Source organism: Bos javanicus, chromosome 21 (genome assembly GCF_032452875.1).
Source record: "Bos javanicus breed banteng chromosome 21, ARS-OSU_banteng_1.0, whole genome shotgun sequence".
In the NCBI taxonomy this organism is placed as follows: domain Eukaryota; kingdom Metazoa; phylum Chordata; class Mammalia; order Artiodactyla; family Bovidae; genus Bos; species Bos javanicus.
The window spans coordinates 29,716,528-29,741,124 of NC_083888.1; the positions used below are offsets into that span (position 1 = coordinate 29,716,528).

Here is a 24,597-nt window from a genome sequence, read left to right on the forward strand (position 1 = left end):
AAGGAAAAATATGTGACACTGAAAGAGGAACTCCCCAGTGTGGTAGGTGTCCAATATACTACTGTGGAAAAGCAGGGAAATCGCTCCAGAAAGAATGAAGAGGCTGAGCCAAAGTGGAAGCAACACCCAGCTGTGGATGTGTCTGGTGGTGAAAGTAAAGTCCAATGCTGTAAGGAACAGTGTTGCCTAGGAACCTGAAATGTTAGGTTAAGTCCATGAATCAAGGTAAATTGGATGTGGTCAAACAGGAGATGGCAAGAATGAACACTGACATTCTAGGATATAGTGAACTAAAATGGATGGAAATGGGTAAATTTAATTCAGATGACCATTGTGTCTACTACTGTGGGCAAGAATCCCTTAGAAGAAACAGAGTAGCTCTCAAGGTCAACAAAAGAGTCTGAAGTGCAGTGCTTGGCTACAATCTCTAAAACGACAGAATGATCTCCATTTGCTTCCATGGCAAACCATTCAACATCACAGTATTCCAAGTCATGCCCCAACCACTAATGCCGAAGAAGCTGAAGTTGAACGATTCTCTGTAGACCTTTGAGACCTCCTAGAACTAACACCAAAAAAAAAGATGTCCTTTTCATTTTAGCAGACTGGAATGCAAAAGTAAGAAGTCAAGATATACCTGGAGTAATAGGCAAGTTTGGCCTTGGAGTACAAAATGAAGCAAGGCAAAGCCTAACAGAGTTTTGCCAAGAGAACACACTGGTCATAGCAAACACCCTCCTCCAACAACACAAGAGACGACTCTACACATGGACATCACCATATGGTCAATACTGATATCAGATTGATTATATTCTTGGCATCTGAAGATGGAGAAGCTCTATACCATCAGCAAAAAAACAAGACCTGGAGCTGACTGTGGTTCAGATCATAAACTCCTTATTGCAAAATTCAGGTTCAAACTGAAGACAATGGACACTAGTCCATTCAGGTATGACCTAAATTAAATCCCTATGATTATACAGTGGAGGTGATAAATAGATTTAAAGGACTAGATCTGGTAGGCAGAGTGCCTGAAGAACTATGGATGGTGGTTCATACTGTTATACAGGAGGTGGTGACTAGAACCATCCCCAAGAAAAAGAAATGCAAGAAGACTAAGTGGTTATCTGAGGAGGCCTTACAAATAGCTGAGAAAAGAAGAGAAGTGAAAGGCAAAGGAGAAAAGGAAAGATATACCCAACTGAATGCAGAGTTCCAGAAACCGCAAGGAGAGATAAGAACATCTTCTTAGGTGAACATTGCAAAGAAATAGAGAAAAACAATAGAATAGGAAACACTAGAGATCTCTTCAAGAAAATTAGAGATACCAAGGAAACATTTCATGCAAAGACGGGTACAATAAAGGACCTAACATGAGCAGAGGCGATTAAGAAGAAGTGGCAAGAATACACAGAAGAACTGTACAGAAAAGGTCTTAATAAACTGGATAACCACGATGGTATGGTTGGTTACTCACCTAGAGCCAGACATCCTAGAATGTGAAGTCATGTGGGCCTTAGGAAGCATCACTACAAACAAAGCTAGTGGAGGTAGTGGAATTCTAGCTGACTTATTTAAAATACTAAAAGATGATGCAGTTAAAGTGCTGCACTCAGTATGTCATAAATTTGGAAAACTCAGCAGTGGCCACAGCACTAGACAAGGTCAGTTTTCATTCCAATACCAAAGAAGGGTAATGCCAGAGAATGTTCAAGCTGCCACACAATTGCACTCATTTCACATACTAGCAAGGTATTGCTCAAAATCCCTCAAGCTAGGCTTCAGCAATACATTAACTGAGAACTTCCAGATGTACAAGCTGGATTTAGAAAAGGCAGAGGAATCAGAGATCAAATTGCCAACATCTGCTGGATCAAAGAAAAAGCAAGGGAATTAAAAAAAATTACTTCTGCTTGTTTGACTGCACTAAAGCCTCTGACTATGTGGATCACAACAAACTGGAAAATTCTGAAAGAGATGGGAATACCAGACCACCTTACCTGACTCCCAAGAAACCTGTTTGCAGGTCAAGAAGCAATAGTTAGAACTGGACATATACCCAATAGACTGGTTCAAAATTGAGAAACTATATCAAGGTTGTACATTGTCACCCTGCTTATTTAACATATATGCAGAGTACATCATGTAAAATGCACGGCTGAATGAGGCACAGGCTAGAATCAAGACTGCCAGGAGAATTATCAGTTACCTCAGAAATGCAGATGATACCACATTAATAGCAGAAAGTGAAGAAAAACTAAATAGCCTCTTGATGAAGGTGAAAGAGGAGAGTGTAAAGCTGGCTTACAATTCAGCATTCAAAAAACGAAGATCATGGCATCTAGTCCCATCATGACATGGCAAATAGATCGGGAAACAATAGAAACAGTGACAGACTTTATTTTCTTGGGCTCCAAAATCACTGCGGACAGTGACTCCAGCCAGAAAATTAAAAGGTGTTTGCCTCTTGGAAGAAAAGCTATAACAAACCTAGACAGCATATTTAAAAGCAGAGACATCTCTTTGCTGACATAGGACTGTTTAGTGAAAGCTATGGTTTTTCCAGTAGTCATGTATAGATGCCAGAGTTGGACCATAAAGAAAGCTGAGCACTGAAGAATTGGTGCTTTTGAACTGTGGTGTTGAGAGTCCCATGGACAGACAGCAAGGAGATCAAACCAATGAATCCTAAAGGAAATCAACTCTGAATATTCATTGGAGGGACTGATGCTGAAGCTGAAGCTCCAGTACTTTGGCCACCTGATGCTAAGAGTGGACTCATTGGAAAAGTCCCTGATGTTGGGAAAGATTGAGGGCAAGAAGAGAAGGGGGGCAACAGAGGATGAGACAGTTGGATGGCATCACTGACTCAATGGACATGAATTTGAGCAAACTTCAGGAGATAGTGAAGGACAGGGAAACCTGGCGTGCTGCAGTTCATGGGGTCCCAAAGAGTTGACCACAACTTAGCAACTGAACAACAAATTATATATGTTCAGATGTGTATATTTGATCTGCCGACTTTGAATACTGTCTTGTACTCCCATGTAGTACAGCTGAGGCAACTGTGGTGGCCTCTGCTTTCTACCATTTTCATTTTGGCAGAATATTCTCCTGTCATTTGTATCTGTACCTTTGCTTTTACTTGGCTGCACATTTAAATACGTTTACTGCTCCCTCAAATTTCCCTTTGGTAAACCTCCATTCATTCTTGACTGGCTGGTACTCATCTTCTCCTAATTTTCTCAAGAACAATCCATGAGACTATTATTTCCTGAACTCATACCTGTTTTAAATGGGTTGTCTGTAGCCTTTATCCATGAAAGAATAGCCTAGATGGGTATAAACATTTCTTAGCTCACACTTCTTTATTTCTTTCAGTATCTTCAGGCATTGAATTTGGCTGCCAAGAACTATGTTACCAGCCTGATTGTTTTTCCTTTTTGCTGAAATATTCAAATAATTCTCTTTATCTTTAAAACATAATAATATTATAAGGCTATATCATGAACACTGTCCTTATATTTCTTTTTTATACTAGGGCAATCTTCTTGTGGCCTTTCAATCTGTAAGATCAAGTATTTATGTTAGAAATTCTCTGTTTTGAAAGGCTAAATCTGTGATTGCTTAGATTTCTCTCCTGAAACTGACATCTCCTCTGCTTCTTATTTTCCTCCCCTTTTCCCTGATTGGATACCCAGGATCACTAGATGATGGCTATCCCGTTTTTGTTTCTTCTTAATTAATCAAAGGATATTGTGGAGCTTGTATATTTTAAATTGTTTAATATGTACATTTGTGTGAATTAAGTTTCCACAGTGGTTAAGAATATGCCTGCCAATGCAGGAGACACAGGAGACATGGGTTTGATCTCTGGGTCAGGAAGATTCCCCTGGAGGAAGAAATGGCAACCCACTCCAGTGTTCTTGCCTGGAGAATCCCATGGACAGAGGGGCCTGGTGGGCTACACTCCATGGGGTCACAAAGAGTTGGACATGGCTGAGCATGCACACACACACACAATTTTTCTGAAATGATGAGATAAAGCATAATATATGGGCATGGTAGTATGTATTGTTTTAAATTTCTTTTTTTGAGAATCAGCCAAAAAGGGAATCACAAGCACCCAGATGTGGACCACAGTGTCTGTTCATGGCAATGTGATTTCACATGACAAATGCTTTCCTTATCTTGAAGTTTCATGAAATTTTATTACCATTGCATTTTAGCATACCATTTTGTTGAGTTTGCCTGATGATAAGGGAATAATAAATTACTTCCATATGATAAGAAAAATGCTTTCCCTTTTAATCATAGCTTTCTTGTTTTGAGCTCCAGTGATGTATGTGTGGCATTCCTTTCACCTGTAGTCTCTGTCTCCCATTTCCTCCATAACCTTTTGTTTCTTTATTTCTGTCTCATTTCGTTCACTTTACTAATTTTCATTTTTCTGTTTTTTACTGTGGTAGCTGTACCTGTTTTCCCTCTGCTTCCTTATAATGGAACTTCATCTCTGAAATTATTTTAACTCTTTTTTTTCCTCTTTTCTCCCCTGAGTTTAGTCAGTTCCTGTTTCACAGCTTCCCATGGGCTCATACATTTCTGCTTCATTGTTTTCCTTAATGGATGTGATGCTTTAGTGCTAAATTAAAGCATACATACCCCTTCAGGAGACAAAATGAAATACGGTGTTTAACTTGAGATCAGACCCCACTTGATGTTCCTGTTGAGACAAAAATCAAAATGAATTAGAAGTGTAAAACACAAGCACCTCACCAGTAGACTATGCTGGAAGGTGAAACCTGTACCTGCTGGTACCCAGTCACCTGCAGGTAACAAACACAAACCGAGGCAGCGCCCAGAAGGAAACACTTGTCAAGCAACTGCCTCCACCTCTCGAGGCTTCAAGTTGAGAAACTGCAGACAGTGATACTGTCCTACCAGAAATACTGACCTTGGAGCAATACTGCTGGAACATCTTTGGAAACTCAGGTTGGCTACAGGAGAAAAAGACTATTTCTAGCTGTGCAAATTGCTCTTGCAAATCAAATCAGGATTCTGCACATAAAGAATCGGAGGGGAATATTGATTGGATAATTGACTAGCATCTGCCGTTGTTGAACATTTGGCCTGGAAACTTAGGATACAGACTATAACTGGACCTATGGTTATTCCCATAGAGGTGGACTTAATCTTCAAAATGGGATATAAATTAAGAGGAAAAAAAGAACAAGAAGAAAAATGGTGGGGGTGGGGGGAATCAGTGTGCTCTAAGGGCAGGGAAAGGCGAGGAGCCAGCAATGGGGACAGAGTGTTCAGTCATAGGACGCAGGGGCTGTTAGGATGTCATGTTGGACAGAGGCCTTCTGGTGTCTGCCTAGTGGCCTGGTGGCCTGCTAGTGTTCAGGGGATGGCCTGAGTGACACATGATTGAGAATTCCGTGTTGTACAGGTGAGTCTGTGGGGAGCAGAGTAAAGACCCAGCAGGTGAAAACACTGGCAAGGTTGGGGTGGAAGGATCCGGAAGGAGGGAAAGTCCTGTTACTGAGTCATGATGGCACAGGAGAGGGCACAGGAGAGGGAGATTTCAAGGGTGGTCAGCGGCCAGGAGCCCTGACACCCACAACAAGGTCGGGTTCAAGGGAACTGTAACCCCCAGAAGCTTAGGCTTTGATCAGGACAGACCTGGATTTGAATCTCAGTTCTGTCACTTGCAAGCTGGATTTCAACTGTAAGTGACAGAGGTTAGACTATTCATAATAAATGAAAGCTTGTTATGAATAGTCTCAACACTAAGAGCTGTCCATGTGCTCAGAACTGTACAAATGCAGTCTCCTCGCCGCACTCACCCCTCCTTGGCACTTCCATTTGGTGCATTTTATTATCCCAATTGCACAGAAATGTAACCTGAGGTTTCCCGTGTCACGGAAGTAGCCAGGGAGTGGGGCCAGACCCAAAGCCCGGGCTCTTTACTGCTCTGCTGAACCCTCCTCTAACAAGTGAGCTGGCTTCAGGGCTTGTAGCCTGTGGCTGCCCCAGTCACCCAGCTGTGCGTTCCGCCCGGCCTCAGCCCACTCCATCACTGTGGTGGTGCCACCATGGTGGGCCTCTGTGCCCTTTCACCTCATCTTCCCTCTGTGTGACATCTGTTGGGACTCTCCCAGACTGAAGAGCGGACAAGAGAAAGGGGATCTTGAAAGGTGTGCTCTCTGAGCACCAAACCCTACTCCTAGGCCATCAGGAGCCTGTCCCTCTCCACTATATTTTCTGTCTTTAGATACAGTCTGTATGACCCGCCAGTGTCAAGCCCATCCCTGGGACATCCGTCCCTGTCCACGTGTCTGTAAGTTACCACTTGCGTTCCTGGTTGTCCTGAGCAGCTGTCTTTGGAACTGTGCAGAGCTGGAAGCAGATCTCAGACCCCCTTAACTTCTGAGGACTCCATCTGCTGTCCATCGTGCTTGCTTCCCCTTCAGTGGCCTCATGGACCCTTTCCACGTGCATAGACACTGGGGTCCTGGATCCCTGAGGAATTCTGAATTCTTTAAAATCTTAAAGTCACACACTTGGGGCTCATTTGGGAGCTGTGATTTGTGGACAGTGCTGCTCCCTCCGTCTTCGCTCTCACCTCATACTTACTGGATCTCCATTTGCTAAGAGGTGTGGCCCAGGTTAGAACCAGGATGCTTGCCGGTTAAGGATGACAGGTGTTTAGCAAACTGGGCAGGAGTCCAGGGCAGTGATGGGAGAATACAATGGAGGCAAGAGCAAGTGGGAAAACTCAGCGAGTGAGAGGTCTCTGGGCAGGAGATCAGAGCGGACTGGCCTTTGCTGATGGCTGGACACGTGCTTCCCAGCATAACCCCAGCTGATCCTCTAGGCATGCAGGAGGAACATACCCTCACCCTGGAGCGCTGGTCCACAGAGGGTATGCATGATCTCTGGGATGCTGCCTTCATGCTCCAGCCTAATCACCTGTGATGGGAACGTAGATCAGGGGCTCTGGAAGGATCTCCTGTCGGGCATGGGTAGTAACAGCAGGACACACTCTTTCCCAAGGGTGGAGAAGCACAGTTGGCTGGCTCCTGGGAGCAGGAGCTGGGGTGGGGCACAGCTCTGCTAGGACCAGGTCTTGTGTACTGGACAGCCCTGCAGGAAGATGCAGTCAGTGGGAAGATGAGATTGGAGGGTTCGCATGCACTGTGGTGCAGCAACCTTCTAAGCCTCACTTCCTGTTTGTGAGGAGCCAGAACAATTCCTGCTCCCCGTGGCGCTGTGGGACGATGAAATTCCTGGCTCACTCAGTGCTCCACGCGGGCTGTTTGCCTCACAGCCAGTATTTGTGGGGCTGGTGCCATTGCTAATACATGCCCCCATATTAACGTGTCTGCATTCCATGATAAGGTTGCGTTCTCAGTGCCTCTCCTCCACCTCCCCTCTCCCTGCCCTTTCTCCCCGACAGTTTCAGCCCTCCTGGGACATTTGCTACCCTTGGCCCTGCTTTAGAGCGAGGTGCCCACCCAGGTCATCGCCCCTGCTAAGGAATAATGTCCCTAAAGGCAGAGCCTGTCCTGCCCTCGGTAGACCACACGCTGGAGCACAGATGCCCATTTGATAGACACAAGCACTTAGACTAGAAACTGCATTTGCGATCACGCAGGCAATATGTGTACACTGTGATTGGTAGTTGTATGTAAGAGTGAAAGAGAGTGCTTTTATTTCTGCTTCAACTGGTTTCTGTGACACAACTACCAAATGGTAATGGGGCTGCCTTCTGCAAAGGACCCCTACCTGTCACCACTTACAAAAACACCCCCAGACCTTGCTGAGGTTCAGCTGAATAACCTGAATGATTTCGTTTGCTTTTCTTCCCCACTGAGATATGCAAAGATGCTTCTGTTGTGTCTTTGTTACCTGACTGTGAAAGAAAAAAATTGGATTAAATTGTAAATGATTGTATGATAGAATTTAAACATTTTCTGATTGATAGTATCAAGTCTGTGGCAGGAAAAATAAATTAGAAAGACCAGAGGAAGATGTTCAGATATTATTTTAGACATTCAAAGCCTCGTTCTGTTGTCTGTACCACTTAATTAGTCAATATAGTAAATACCTGCATTTTGAAGTTAGTTGGGAGAAGATAAGATTTTATTTGCTTTTTAAAACTAGAGCTAAGCTTTTAATTCTTTGCCTTTAAAAAGTACATGGTTGCCTAATGGAGTCGGATGCAATGTGCGCTACCTCCTTCCTTCCATTGCAAGTCCACCAAATCTCAGAGTCAGGGATCAGAGCTCCCACGCTGAGTCCAGACCCCATCAGCTTCCCCTCGTGCTGTGAACCCCCAGCACCCATCCCCACCAAGTGTGCCCAAGGCGGGCAGAGCTGTCTTGCCTGGTGCCCCACCCAGTTCATCACGAGCTCTGAGGTGGCCTCCCACCAAAGCTCCCACTCAGCGAGCACCCCCCACCCCGAGCCTCTGCCCTCTCCAAACTAAGCTTCAAGGCAGCACTAAAATACTGAGCGAGAGCCCAAAGAAAACGTGGAAATTCTTTTTGTTTACTTTTTCTTCCTCTGTGCTTTGCTTCCCTTGGAAAATAAGCTCTGCAACTAGGTTTTCAGAGGCATGGAAGGTTCTGCAGGGTCTATGAATCTAAGGCCAGGATAGTAGGTACGTCATGTACCTCAGAGGGACCTCGGGCATGGGTGAGAAATTCTGCTTTTAGAGTACACATCCGACCATTTTACTGCTTCGAAAAATGAGAACTAAAACTACAAGGGCCTACTGTATAGCACAGGCAACTATATTCAATATCTGGTAATAACCTATAATGGAAAGGAGTCTGAAAAAGAATAGGCCTATATCTGTGCAGGTATAACAGCCTCTTTGCTCTATACCTGAAACATTGTAAATCAACTATGCTTCAGGTTTTTTTTTTTTTTGAAAAGGGTAATGAAAATGTTCTGGGATTGTGTAATGTGGATAGTCGCACAACTCTGTGACTATACTAAAAACCATTGAGTGAAAAACCAAAAAAGGAAAAGCACTTTTTAAAAAAACAAGAACTCCTGGTGGGGAGTTTGAGTGAACAGGTGCTAACAGAGACCCTTCTTTGCAAGGTTCTTTCCTAACATGCGACCATTATTCATGCATCAGTATTGTAATCTCTTGTCATTTCTCATCTCCAGGCAAAAACTGGGACCTCACGGCCGCTCTGAGTGACTATGAGCAGCTCCGACAGGTGCACACAGCCAACCTGCCACCTGTGTTCAACGAGGGCAGGTGCCCCAAACAGCCTGAGCGAGAGCCACCCCCTCCCGGGCACACGGCCGAGCGGCCCTGCCTGCCCAGGCAGGACGACATCGCCCAAGGTACCTGCTGCGGGGCCCGCCAGGCGCCAGCTTCCTGGTCCAGCGTGGTTTACAAGGGGGCTGGGGCAGGGGTGCACAGAAGGGTGAGGTCATCGCCTTTCCCAGCTGCAGGCACATGGGGCTCTTCAGGCACCACGCCTCACCCTGTCGCTTACAGCTTCCACTCCTGCCTCAGGGGCGAGGAGAGTGAGTCCACTTCTCTGGGATCCCCCATTCTTCCTGGAGTTCTGGTTTTCCCAAACCGGACGTCTCTCACCCTTGCAAAACTATTTCCTAAGCGGCGTAGCCTCCAAACCTGTTCAACACTGATGTTCATTCTCCCGTGCGTTTCATTTTCCATGTCTTAATTACGAAAGTGGGAAAATTTCATTGTGACAAAGATATATAAAGGAAACGTGAGAGTTTTCTTCTCCACATCTTCCAAACCTCCCGGAGATGAACCAGTGGCCCCATCCTATTCTGCTCCTTCTGCTCCTTCTTACTTTGCTTGTTGAGAATGCAAACACACCCGAGTCGGATGCACATACTGCTCTTGGCAGAGTGCTGGTTTCCTTGAGCAATAAGTCATGATCATACTCTCTTCATAGTTTACACCATAGTATACGATTTTTCTAAACCATGTCTCTTCATGGTGATTCTGTCTTTTCTTAGATGTTGTTGTTAGTGGTGGTTTTTTGACACTACAGGCGCTGCTATAATAAACTTTATACCATAACTTGTACGTCCTGGTGCTTTTATTTCTATCGGTGGGCATTTCCAAGGTGGATTTGCTGTACCAACACATATGTTTTTTTGTTTAATAACTTCAGGACTTGGTTCCCAAACACATTTCCGTTCACCATGTATGAAAACTGGGTGTTCCCTTCATTTTGCCAGGACTGGGCGTTCTCATGATGGTTTTACTACTTTGTTTTTCTACTTGGCAGGGTAAAAAATAGTTTCATCTTGTCATTTGCTTGTTAGCCAGTTGGATTTCCTCCTCTGTGATATACTTATTCACGTACTTTGCCCGTTTTTATATTATTTTGTTTGCGTTCTTCTTATCAATTTGTAGCATTCTTTATAACGAAGACTAAACTACAAATATATTTTGCGTATATATGTATATACACATATATATACATCCCACAGTATTATTTGCTTTATCACTATTCACAGAAAATTCTGCCTTACAAAATGTTTATATTACTATACATTCATGACTAATGGGTAACCTCTCCCTTTCTTTAGAAATTCTCCTGAAATTCAAAGTTACTGTCATGTTTTATTGTATTTGTTTTTTAAATGTTGTTCTTAGGTCTTATAAGCAATTTGAAATTTTTATAAATAATAGCTAAGAATCTAGTTTTGCTTCTCTGGATTGAGAATGAGATAGTCTAGCATATCTATTCAGTAAAGCATCCCTTTCCCACTGAACTAACACGCCAACTTGGCTGTACATTAACGTAGCAAAAAATGTATTTGGCTCTGTTTCTGGAGTCTGTGACCACCCAGCCTGCTATACTTGACTCTTACAGGTTCGTATAGTATCACTCTGCAAAGGCTAGTTCCTTTATTGCCGTTCTTTTTCAAAACTTTTTCACTATTTTTGGATATTTATTCTACCATATTAATCTTAAAATTGGAATACCGATTGGAAGTAGATTGGGTTTTTATTTTATTTCAGGGATAATTAGTATATGGTAATACTGTTTTTCCACTCAAGAATATTGCATATACCACTCCATTTATTCACATTCTGTTAAGAGTTTAGGCACAGAGAAAAGCAATCTATTTTTTATCCAGTCATGTCATAAATTCTCTTATTAATATAGTTGTTCTCAGAGAGTCTCTTGCATTTTCTACATATACAGTCATAAGATCTGAAATGATTTATTACTCCTCTTAATATTTACACAATGGATTCTTATTCTCCTATGGCCTTAGGTCAGCCTTCCCATGCTGTTGAGTCATTGCTGTCTGTTTCTGTTAGCTCAACCTGATTATTCAGGCTATATTGGAAACTCTATCTTGGATTATTGTCCTATGCTTACTTACTCTGTTGTCCAGAAAAGCCAAGTTTGAGTTAGAAAGTTTAATGCTCATTATCTGTTTCTTCTCTTAGCTTTTCTTCTCTTTCCACTACTGAGCTGTATTTGTGGGTGCGTATGCATTCATAATTGTGAGGTCATCTGGCTCTAATGTGCTTTTTAACAATATATAGAGTATCTCTATGTCCCATATAATTTTTATCTTTAAATCTGTTTTAGTTGACATTAAGCCCTCTTCCCTGCCTTTCTCTTGGTTAATATTTGCCTGGAATAACATTTTTTCGACCTTTCTTTATCCTTGTATATCAAATATAATTCTTACAAGTAATTTATCATCAAGTATCACTCTATTATTCAATCCAAGAGTCTGTCTTTTAAGCAGTGAATTTAATCTACTTATTTTATTTTTATTATTGTCCTATCTGTGCTTCTTTATGTTGCATGTTTTATTTGCCATGCTTTCTTTGTACGTGTTTTTCTCCTTTTCTGTCTTTTCTGGCTAAGTAAATTTTTCAACTAGTTTGAAAGTTATATATTCTCCTTCATGTTAAAGTTACCTCTGTCCTATTAAAACCTATATTTAGGTTTTATCTCTATTAATTGTTAGAACGTATCAGCAGCCATATTTCACCCTGTTTTTATCTTTTCCCTTCCTACCTCCATGTACCCTCAATTATATTTAGGTTCTTTTTATTGCTTGTTTAGACAACAGTCAACTTCTTTATTTACTTACATTTATCTTTTGCTAAAAGAGTACTTTTCCAAAGGCTTTTCTAAAAAAAATTTTGCCTGATCAGTCTCCTAAGGCCATCAGAACCTTAAGATGTTTACATGATGTACTTAAATTTTCGTTTGGTGGAATAACAATCTGGGTCCAAATTATTTTCCTTTAAAACCATTCCCCTCCTCCATTGTCCTCTTGCATCTCATTTTCATGTCTTCTAAGAGATTCCCTTGACTTGCTCTTCTAACATCCTAATTTAGATGTTAGATGCTCTTCTAACATCCTAATTTAACATCTTCACGTGAACCATTCTGTTGATCAGCATTTCTCATTCCAAATTTGCGCTTTCTCATTATTTTTATTATTTCACATCGTAATATTCCATCTCTTTGAACATATCTACTAAGTGTATTTTAAAACCTTGTTCTCCTGACGCGTTCCAGCCCAAGTACTTTGTGAACTTCCTATAACCATGTTCTCACTGCTGAGCTGTTTCCTAAGTTTTGCCTGTGAGCACACAGTACCTTGCAGTTACCAGCCATCTTAGCTCGTGGTATCGGGGGAAGAGGACAAAGGCGTGGGCTCTGTTTTGTGTTCCTCTGAATGAGAGCATGGAGGGAAGTGCACTCAAAGTGGCTAGCTCTGAATGCTTTAATATGGGCTCAAAATGTTCTCCACTGGCTCTCTTTGCCACAGTTGGCTTTCCTGCTTAGGGAACCTCTCAGCTCCTCTGTTCTAGAAATTACTCATTTGCAGGAGCTTCTACTTTCTGTTGTAACTGTCAGCTCACAGGGAGTATAGGAGAAAAGAAAGAAGGCTTGGGGCCATCCCACCTGTTCATGTTGTGGTTGGTGCCCAGTTCCACGAGATTTGCCCTGATGCTTCTCCAGTGGCTTTGGCCATGGCAGTGGCTGGCCTGCATTGTGGTGATGATGGTTCAGGCAGTTACCCCCACAGGGCTAGCTGGGGGGAGGAAAAGCACAGCCAGAACACCCGCCCTCAGCCCTCACCCATGGAACCCAGCCCATTCCCACGCATCTACTCCTGTGGGCCCCCTGGGTGGGTTAGGAAGAGGGTATTGAGGTGTGTTGGCCGTCTTGTTATCCCATTCTTAAATTCTCCTTCATCCTGCCCTTAGATCTGACCTCTTCTAATCATTTAGCTTGGCCTTTCTGTGACTGTGTGCTCCTTCAGCACCTTACCGGACAGCCTCCCAGCATCTCTCCTGCAATGGAAATCCAGAGAGCTGACAACTTGGCAGTTCCTGCTCTTTCTGAGCAGCAAACAATCTAACCCATTATCTTATCCTTCCAAGGAAGGGGCTAGAAGGATCCTTCTCTCTGTTTTCAGACAGATTAGCAGAATCAGGGCCTTATACGGATACTTACCACGATCTTACTGTTATCAGTAAAAAAACAAAAACAGAAGTCTATCATAACATAATTTCATTAACTGAGCCTTGTGAACAAACATATGTATTTTTATTTATTTATTTAATTTTGGATGTGCTGGGTCTTCATTGCTGAGTGGGCTTTCTCTGGCTGTGGCGAGCAGGCTTCTCACTGTGGTAGCTTCTCTTGTTGCAGAGCACAGGCTCCAGGGCATGTGGGTTTCAGTAGTTGTGGGCTCACTAGTCATGGCACACAAGCTTAGCTGGCCTGAAGCATGTGGAATCTTCCCAAACCAGGGATCAAACCAGCATCTCCTGCATTGCAAGGTGGCTTCTTAACCACTGGACCACCAAGGATGCCCTATATTTTTAACAAGTAGAAATTGTAGTTTCTGAATTAGATCTATATATATCCTTTAATTGAATTCTTCCTGAAATCACAGTCTCCTAAAATGGAAGATCAAGCCCTCCATATTCTAAATCAACAACAATAACTCATGAACCACATCTGGCCACTGCCTGTTTTTTCAGTAAAGTTTTATTGGAACCCATTGTTTATTCACTGTCTATGGCTGCTTTCATGCTGCAAAGACAGAATTGAGTAGTTGTGACTGAGAATTGTATGGCTCACAAAGCCTAAAATATTTATATCTGTCCCTTTTAGAAAAGTTGGCTTCCCTGGTAGAGTCTGCCTGCAGTGCAGGAGACCCGAGTTCGATCCCTGGGTCAGGAAGATTTTTGTCTACCTGCTTTAAAATGTACCCAGGACTTGTTTTAATCAGATATGATGAGACACACAGACAGGGACACGACTGTCCTAGAAGAAGAGGTTCTTATACTCACGGTTCCCTGGACACAGGAGGCATGGCACACCCTGTAGGGTCACACAGTGAAGCACCAGAGTTGGTCAGAAGGCAGAAGGGATGGAGGAGAACAAGGGCAGCAGCCTGCATTGTGTTCCAGTGGGAAAGACAAGGCAGGGTAAACAGACTTAGGATTGGCTGGCGTGAGTAATTTCAGCAGCTCTTGGCGGGCATAGGGGCCATCTCTTGTTGTCTGGCACCTGGCCCAGGGGTAACTAGGGCAGTGGCATGGCCTGCAGGTGTGAGCCAGATGGAGGAGGTGATCCACAGTATGGGCTCTGAGTTGGTTTGTCCTGGGTGAGTCCTAAGAATCTAAGTATCTAAGAATTGGATAATTCCGTAAGGAAATTCTCTCCCCATTCAGAGAGGCCCCAGATGCCAGAGCCTCCAGAATACAGAAAATAAGAAAACAGACTTAATACACATCCCCTGACCTAAATCATAGATAGCTTTTTGTTAGTGTGGGTTTTTAAATTTCATTATTTAATTTATTTTTATTGAAATACAGCTGATTCATAATATGTTAATTTCTGCTATACAGCAAAGTAATTCAGTTATACGTTTGTATACATTCTTTTTACATTCTTTTCCTCTGTGGTTCATCACAGGATATTGAAGATAGTCCCTTATACTATACTAAATCATAAGTGCGTGGGCTGGCTTTGTCAAGGGTCAGAAAATTCTGTATATTCCCTCCATATTTTTTTGTAATCTCTCTGTATTTCTCTGGGGCATAACTTTGAACATGGTAATTCCTGTTTTATTTTATTTATACTTCCAAAAGAAGAATTGCTGAATTCATGTTTAAAGAATCCATTTGTGAGTGTATGTGCGTGTGAGTGTGTGTGTGTGTCTGTGTGATTATGTATGTGCATTCATGAAGGTGGTGGTTGGAAGGAGTTAGAATTCGGAGCATCTGTTTCTTGTTATGTGATCTTTAACGTAATTCACTTTTAGTTCAAAAGGACTTTTCCCCTCAGATTCCAAATATTAATATTTGGAGTGGCTTAATAGCATCAATTTATACTATGAGTCACAGCGTCTCCAAGGTCCTCGTCAGTTGGCAATAGATGCTGATTGATAAGCCATGAAGACGTGTGGATGACCTTGCCCAGCACCTTGCCTCTGCTGAGAGCAATGTGGGTTCATGTTACCTTGGGTGTTCAAGCAAACTGTTGGGTCCTGAAGGATGGGGCAGTTCCTCTTTTCCCAGATTCCAGAAAGGTAGCTCGTGGCAAGAAATGTGTCCTCAGCAAGGTCTGTGAGGGGCAGAGAGGCATGGGGTCTCCTCTGCCCCTGCCATGGGGGACAGGACAACCAACTGGCCCCTGTGCTCCCTGGCTCCTCTTCCTCATGGCCTGTGTGGTCTGATCTCTCTTCTTGTCCTTCTTCAAAATACAACATACTTTAATCGTCTTGAATTCATCTCAGAATGAAATTGAAGGTGAATCAGAACTATCTGTTTGGAAATACTCTGTCTCTGAGACTTATCATGGAAATATATGAGGCCTCTGAGAATTAAATTTGAGCTTAAAATTAACTTATACCAGGTCAAAGGCCTCTTGTTTTTCATCTGCTTTAGCAAAATTACTTCAATGGCAGTGCTGTCAACTACTCTTGCTTGGGGGGGACAGAGCTTCCCTTCTTGATGAAGGCATGGGCGTGGGCTTCCTGCCAGCACAGCAGGGGCAGAAGCACGGCTCAGAGAGACATCAGCAGAGACAGAAGCTGACCGATGAGTAGGCTAATGTGAGTGGGAGTCCATTCAACTTAAGTGGCCACAGGAACTAATGAGTCTACCACAGGTAGAAAAGATTAGAAAATATTCATTGAAATGCCGGTCTGAATTTTGTTTTCTGGGTAAAATTAAAAGAGGACTAGTCCCTTGTTAACGGAGAAGGCAATGGCACCCCACTCCAGTACTCTTGCCTGGAAAATCCCATGGGCGGAGGACCCTGGTAGGCTGCAGTCCATGGGCTCGCGAAGAGTCGGACACGACTGAGCGACTTCACGTTCACTTTTCACTTTCATGCATTGGAGAAGGAAATGGCAGCCCACTCCAGTGTTCTTGCCTGGAGAATCCCAGGGATGGGGGAGCCTGGTGGGCTGCCGTCTATGGGGTTGCACAGAGTCGCACACGACTGAAGCGACTTAGCAGCAGCAGCAGCAGTCCCTTATTAAAAGAATTCTTCATCGTTACAAATATTGATTGTAAAACTGAAAACTTATTCCTAATATCACACATTTAAGAATTCTTTAGCTATTAAGCACAGAGCTTTAAAAAATAAGCATGTTTTTTAAAATATTACTTCTTGATGGTGGCATTTAAGTCAGATGATTGACTTCCTAATAAAGTAACGGTTGTATTTTAGAGAAATTCTGCAGTGCATTTCTCATCCCTTGCTGGAAAGCTTAGGCAAAATAAAAATTTTTAAGATTGCCATGACAACAGAAAATCCAGACAGAATAGAGGCAGGCAATGGCTTAATATTTGTGTCCTGGGAATCTTCCTGCAGGGTGTGTTTATAAGAGTAACTGTAATAGAGGTGACCTATCTTAAAATCCAAGCCACTGTGGAGGAAGCCCAATGGATTGCTTCTCACTTTAAAAATGCAAAAGCATAAAAGCAAAGGAAGCCCCCTGTGTAGAATGTCATGCCTCGAGAGCTCTGCTGAACTGAGTTCCATGTAACTTCAGACCCAGGAAGCGAGGCTGCTGATCTTTACGGACGCTGAGGAACATTTGTGTGGTGGACTTGCCCTTTGTCTCCTTCTAAGTGGTTTCCTGACTAAGGGCCATGTGCCAGGTGGTGGTGATGTTAACCCAGCATGAAGGAGGCCTGCTGAGAACACTGGGAGGCCAGCAAGGCTGGGGAGGGAGAGGTAATGGGTGTGCAGGTGTCCATGGGTGTGCCTCTGCATGTGTGGCAAGTGTGTACATGTGTGTGTGTCCATGTGTGCTGCATGAGTGTGCCATGTGTGTTTACATGTGCATATGCATCCTGTGTGCTGCTGTGCACACATGTGGGATGTGTCATGTGGGCTAGTGTGCACGCCCATAGAGCCCCCCTCACTCAACCCCCCTCACTTTCCCCCACGCAGAGAAGCGGCTTTCGAGGGGGATCTCCCACGCCAGCTCGGCCATCGTGTCCTTGGCGCGGTCCCACGTGGCGAGCGAGTGCAGCAGCGAGCAGTTCCCGCTGGAGATGCCCATCTACACGTTCCAGCTTCCAGACCTGAGTGTGTACAGCGAGGACTTCCGGAGCTTCGTGGAACGAGACTTGATCGAACAGGCGACCATGGTGGCCCTGGAGCAGGCAGGTGGGTTCCCCCCCGTTCAGGCCCCCCTGGTCGGGAGGAGGGGGCGGGGGCAAGAGGGATGTGCGGTCCAGCCCCACCCTCTGTCGACTTGGGTGCCTGCAGGCCCTGCCCAGCTCTGCCTGGAGCCACTGGTGTGGGGTGAGGAGCATGTGGTGCTCAGATCTCCTGAGAGTTCTCTTTGTTCCTAATCCAGCCTGGCCAGGTCAGGTCCCCCCAAAAAGAACCCCAAGCTGTTTTGCCCTAACTTCTCTCCTTTCCCATCTAACTGCAATGGCCCAATTGGGTCCTGAATGAAAGACCCTATGCTTGGAGAAAAATAGGAGACCCTGGCACTTCCTGTGGACACAGACAAGTTCATGGCCTCTCTCAGCCTCAGTTTTCCCCTCTGCAAAGACCTGAAAAGGATGGATGCCGGCCTGGTGAGGTTGAGCATTAGGCAGCACGGTGCCCTGTGGAACTGTTCCTGCCCTCCCCCACCCACACCTGCACCCCCAGCTCCAGGTTAAGGAAGCATACAGCCTGACTTTGGTTTCCTGCTCTCCTTACTGTTTCTCTGACATCCCGATGAGGACAAGATTTAGGGAGTAAACCAAACTTGTCTTCTTTGGAGTTTCTAATAATAAACTAACTAGTTCCAAACAAATTCTGAAACAGACCTTGGTTCTTTGTGAGACAGGCAGCCTCTGTCTCACTCATGATCATTTGCACTATAAATCTTTGCATAGTCACATGTTTGGGGCTTCTCAGACATGCGTGTAGAGGATCCTGTACCCTTCTCAGGCCCCTGTGCATCCTCCATAGGGCCACTAAATCCCCAAAGATGAAGAGGGGCTGGTGGTGAGTGGGGCCTTACTTGTGCTGGGCAGGCTGGCAGCCAGGTCTCAGCCCAGGACTTGGAAGCCTCACCCTCGGGGTATTTGGCTTAATAACAGGATCCACATTCCCGATAACTGTGTTGGATCTGATGTTGTGACTGTTTTCTCCACTGCTGCACAGCTGCCAAAAGCAGCTCAGAGACCAACTGCCACTCCTGGTTCTGTCTTACCTCCAGGTCTTCTCTCTGGATTAGCCACAGTAGCTCAGATGGTAAAGAATATGCCCACAGTGCCAGAGACCTGAGTTCAATCCCTGAGTGGGGAAGGTCCTCTGGAAGAGGAAATGGCAACCCTCTCCAGTATTCTTGCCTGGAGAATTCCATGGACAGAGGAGCCTAGAAGGAGACAATCTACATAAGGCTAGTCCATGCGGTCGCAAAGAGTCGGACACCACTGAACAACTAACACTAAAGCCCTCTCTCTAGAGGCTGGCTATTTCAACGATGCCTCTATGTGGTAGTTTAAACCTAATATTCACTAGTCACAGGGAAGGGAAAATTGATATAAGTTACAAAGGAAAAAAATTCATGAACTAATTTCTCTTGAAGGCTATGGTAGCCAAGTGCTTGACAAAGTTCAGCCTCGAGCATGGTCAGTAGCACTGATAATTGCTGCCTCATTTAAAGCCCCAGTCCCGGTAAAGGGCATGGAGTCCACCATACCAGCCTTCTCCTCCAGCCTTATCATGCTCAGCAAGAGCTTTTGCTCTTTTGGAAGGTCTTTTCTGTTATTTTTTTGCCATGGATCACATATTAATTTTTACTTACATTTTACCTTCCAACCCAGCATTTTTAAAGGGGCACTGCTTGACTCTTTGCAAATGTTCACTCTCTGATGACGAGTCAGCTGGCTTGTTTTGCATTTTGGGTTTTCCTCTGACCTGGGTGCACTTGGATGCCTCCTTTCACCTTTCTCTTCAGCCTCTCCTGCCTGTAAAAACCTTGAGCCTCTGCTCCTTCAAATGGCTCTTGGGGAGTTGTTTGTTCTCCCATTAATCTGTCGGTGTCAGCCTACCAACACCCTTGTTGGTGTCATGGAAGCAGCCAGCAAAGCATATGGCGTGTGTGTTCTGTGACTCACTCTTGATTTTCAGGGGCTGCAGACAGCACCCCATCAGTGCTGAAGGAGGCCTTTGGAGGCTGGCCAGTGCCCCAGCCTTCAGGACCACGATCCCAGGCAGGGAGAGTCTGAATATCAGGGTTCTGCCGAGAACAGGGAGATGAGGACTGGAAAATAGTGGAGGGTAGAACAAATGTGCATTCCTCTCTGCCCCCCTGCCTACCATCCATCGGCTTCTCTGTACTTCTCTTTAAGCCATAGACTGATCATCCTTCAGGCCTTTTCTGTGCCTGGATCCTGGTGGGAATCTGGCTGAGGCCCAGGAGTCCCGCCCAGCCCCCCACCTCAGCTGGGTGAGGAGCCGGGGAGCTGGGAGACAGCCTCGGCTTCGTCCCTCGGGCCCTGCTGTCACTCTCCATAGGGCAGACAGAGCTCCGCTGAGGAACAGTGGGGAGAAAGCTGCTTGACATGGCCACATGTAGCGCGTCAGTTCCCTTGTCCAATAATTTAGTGTTCAGATCACTGTGAACCAACCATTGATAAGCAGTATAATTTACTGGGTTTATGGGAGATGGAAATACGGATCTCAAAAAAATTTTAGTGAAAAAAATCTGCTTGTTCAAGACTTAATACAAGTCGTGTTTGGAAGGAAATATAAACTCTGTCTCAGGGCCTCAGGGTGGGGGACTTTTCTCCCTCCCTGGGGGCTCATGTGATCCAGACCCATACTCCAGCTCCATTCCCTCCAAGCCCAGCACAGAGCAGGCATCCAGAGTGGCCCCCCAGCTCCGCAAGGCACGCAGGCAACCCCACCTGTTTGAGGAGCCTCTGTTTCGAGTGGCGAAGCTTCACCTCCCGCAGAACCCACAGGAGAGGGAGTGCCATTCTCTGCAGGCCTTAAAATCCCGGAAGACATGACCCACTCCAGCCCCATGACATGAGGGGACGACAGGAGGGCCAGGTCTTCAGGACATAAAGCCACTGACCCCCTGAGAGAGGAAAGGAGATGCCTCACATTCTTCATTTAGCCTGAGAATTCAATAATGTATTCGTCTCTCAACCGGGTTACCCTACTGAGTTCACCCTTAAGAAGACTCAGAGATCATGAGTCTCTCGGTTTGGAAAGTAACGTCTGGCGCCCCTGCCCCTTTTGGACGCCCCTGAATGGGATGAGAGGGCATGATGCTTCAGCAAGTATGTGAGTCCGAAGGCAGAGACATGCCTGCGTCACTGCACACAGTGACTGCACACACAGGACGCTGAGGTCTAGACGTCAGGAAAAGTGGGGACGTCTCTGAGCTGTGGTGTTGAGTCTGTCTCCACAGGAGGAGGGTGGGATTGGAGTGAATCTGACGGAGAAGTTCTAACATGTGCAGGTTTTTGAAGGCCTCGTGACTCAGCCCAGCCCTGCCAGGTCAGCTGGAGCCTCACTTCCTTCCATCTTAATGTAGGAGATAAGACAGCTGCCAAAACTGCACCCACAGCAAGCCTGAATTGCAGTCCCACAGACACCCCGTCCAGGTGCTGGAAATCCCATCATTATGAACCACGCAGGTGAAGTTGTTGCCCTCATGGAGATGAGGTTCTAGTGGGGAAGAAAGATGATAAGGCAGACCATCAGTATGGCACAAGACCATGCCGTAGGTGCTCCGAGATGAAGGGAGGGTGCCCACGGCAGGGTTCTTGAGGGCAAGGAGGAATGAGCCACGGGACACACTCCAAGCCTTGGCTCATTAAGGAAGGTGGAATATGGGAGCAGATGGAATGAAGGCTAGAGGGGTTGGAAAGGAAGGTGATAAAATGGCAGCCGGGGGCCAGGAAGCACTCCTGAGCCTCAGGGTTAACTGTAGGGAGGTTGTGCAGCCCCAGGAGGGCTTTAAGAAGGGGTGTTGACATGTTTGTATTCACACTGACATGTCCTGGCTGTTCTTTTGAGAGTGGACTCTGCAGAGGAAAGTGGAGCAGGAAGAGCAGCAGATAGCCCAGAGCCTTGGGGGTAGCAGTGGAGGTGGTAGGAAATAGCTAGATGTGAACCAGGATCTGTTTTGAGGAAGGTCCTACAGGTCTCACTGATGGATTGGATGGGGCAATAGCAGAAAAAGAATCAAGCATGAGCCTGCTTGATGGTGGGTAGATGGTGGTGCCATGTGGAGACACAGACCCCTGGAAGAGGGGTTGGCGGTGACGTAGAAGCAAAGTCTCAAATCCTATTGAGACTTGGAAAGTTGGCATCTGGTTGAACATGTGAGCCTGGAGTTCAGGAGCAGTCTGAGCTAAAGAAGCAGATGTGGGAGTTAGTGTGGGATGAAATCCAAGGGAGGGGATTCACTCATCGTAGGGACCTCCCACCGCGCCCCTAACAGCCCTGTGCACTGTTGGGTACCAGCTGGATGAGGATGTCTGGAGCATGGGTAAAACATAACGGAGACAGAACAGGAATGAATCCTCACAGTCCCCTTGGAGGAAATCTCAGAAGCATTTGCAGAGCACAATGATGCCCTGAGAAAGTGATTCAATGGCCCTAGGGGTATGTGGTGGCTGCAGAAGGGCCGCGATATTAAAGAGGATCACAGGGCAAGAATGAACTCGCCTTTCTCATAGAAATTGTCTCGTTATGCTTTTTTTCATCCAAGTGTTTTCGTGAGTGACAAGCAAAATGACATCTTATTTTCAGCTCTGGTAACCATCTGTTCATCAGGCACTCTGTCTATCAGATCTAGTCCCTTAAATCTATTTCTCACTTCCACTGTAACTTATATGCAGAGTACATCATGAGAAACACTGGGCTGGAGGAAGCACAAGCTGGAATCAAGATTGCTGGGAGAAATATCAATAACCTCAGATATGCAGATGACACCACCCTTCTGGCACAAAGTGAAGATGAACTAAAGAGCCTCTTGATGAAAGTGAAAGAGGAGAGTGAAAAAGTTGGCTTAAAGCTCAACAGTCAAAAAACTAAGACCATGACATCCGGTCCCATCACTTCATGGCAAATAGATGGGGAAACAGTGGAAACAGTGGCTGACTTTTTTTGGGGGGGTTCCAAAATCACTGCAGATGGTGACTGTGACCATAAAATTAAAAGACACTTACTCCTTAGAAGGAAAGTTATGACCAACCTAGAGTGCATGTTAAAAAGCAGAGACATTACTTTGCCAACAAAAGTCCGTCTCGTCAAGGCTATGGTTTTTCCAGTAGTCATGTATGGATGTGAGAGTTGAACTATAAAGAAGGCTGAGCACCGAAGACTTGATGCTTTTGAACTGTGGTGTTGGAGAAGACTCTTGAGAGTCCCTTGGACTGCAAGGAGATCCAACCAGTCCATTCTAAAGATCAGTCATGGGTGTTCATTGGAAGGACTGATCTTGAAGCTGAAACTCCAATACTTTGGCCACCTGATGCAAAGAGCTGACTCATCTGAAAAGACCCTGATGCTGGGAAAGATTGAAGGCAGGAGGAGAAGGGGATAACAGGATGAGATGGTTGGATGGCATCACTGACTCAAGGGACATGAGTTTGAGTGAACTCCGGGAGTTGGTGATGGACAAGGAGGCCTGGCGTGCTGTGGTCCATGGGGTTGTGAAGAGTTGAACGCGACTAAGCGACTGAACTGAACTGAACTGAACCATCTGTTGTGGGCTTCCCCAGTGGCTCAGTGGTAAAGAATCTACCTGCAATGCAGGAGACTCAGGTTTGATCCCTGGGTCAGGAAGATCCCCTGGAGAAAGAAATAGCAACCCACTCCAGTGTTCTTGCCTGGGAAATCCCATGGACAGAGAAGCCTGGTGGCCTATAATCCATGGGGTAGCAAAAGCATCAAACACAGCTTCAAGACTAAACAACAACAACCATCTGTTACAAAGCCCAGAAAAGTTACTTAGAAAAGGCAGAATAAGTGACTAATAGCCCCTCACCCGTATGTAACACCACAGCCTTATATTGGTGACGTTCATCTGATTTTCTTCTTTGTAGGAGCTCAAGATTTCATTTTTGTTTCTTAACATTCACAGTACTAGTTCCCATGGTTTTTTGGCCTGTTCTTAAATGAAGTCATTGTGTGGGGAGACGTGAATGATCACGCTGTCAGAGCTTGGAGTAGAAACTGTGAGCCATATTCTCAATCCTATTGCTCCTGCAAAGAACCCTTAATCTTGGGCATCCTGTTCTGGATACAGCTGGAGACATTAGAATAGCACTGGGCCATTTTTGGTTCTCCAGAGGCTGTAAGGTACTGGCATTTACCATAGCTGGGTAATCTTCCAGGATGGTCACAGCTGGCTCATAGCCTCAGGAATGCTTTCAACTGGTTAAGAGTCTTTACCTCTGGGACCCAACTTAAATCAGAAGTTAAGTTGAACTTAAATTGATTTAAATCTTTGTGTTGTCTTCATGTGGTCTTTCCTGTAAAAGACCTTCAGGGGAGAGAAGGAGGCAGAATGAGCTCTGTGGTGTCTCTTGCAAGGACATTGTTCCTGTCAGATTAGGGCCCCACCCTACTGGCTTCCCTGGTGGCTCAGAGGTTAAAGCGTCTGCCTGCAATGCGGGAGACCTGGGTTCAATCCCTGGATTGGGAAGATCCCCTGGAGAAGGAAATGGTAACCCACTCCAGTATTCTTGCCTGGAGAATCCCATGGACGGAGGAGCTGGACACGACTTCACTTTCTACTGATCTCATTTAACCTTAATTACTTCCTTAGAAGTCCCATCTCCAAACATAGTCATGCCAGGGTTAGAGCTTCAGCATATGAAGGGGGAACACAAACATGCAATCCATAACAGTTGGGTTATTTCAGACTTTTGGGTATGTAAAGTATGCAGTATGAGCTGCAGCTGCTTGGCACTGGAGCGGTGACTTTGCAGCCCTGGAGCAACTTTGAGGAGATACCCCATGTCCAAGGGCAAAAGATAAACCCCAGCAAGATGGTAGGAGTGGCGAAATCGAGTTTAGAATCAAATCCCATATCCGC

The 24,597-nt window shown here is 45.2% G+C and overlaps 1 protein-coding gene across 2 annotated transcripts in view; it reads left to right on the forward strand.

The window, feature by feature from the left end:
* The window catches only part of OTUD7A (OTU deubiquitinase 7A), a 397,895-nt gene that overhangs the window by 300,316 nt on the left and 72,982 nt on the right, over positions 1-24,597 (forward strand). For both annotated transcript variants that reach the window (XM_061394664.1, XM_061394665.1), the window contains 2 exons: positions 9,187-9,369; positions 17,478-17,696. In XM_061394664.1, the coding sequence (XP_061250648.1) occupies positions 9,187-9,369; positions 17,478-17,696 (402 nt within the window). The remainder of the gene's footprint in view (positions 1-9,186; positions 9,370-17,477; positions 17,697-24,597) is intronic.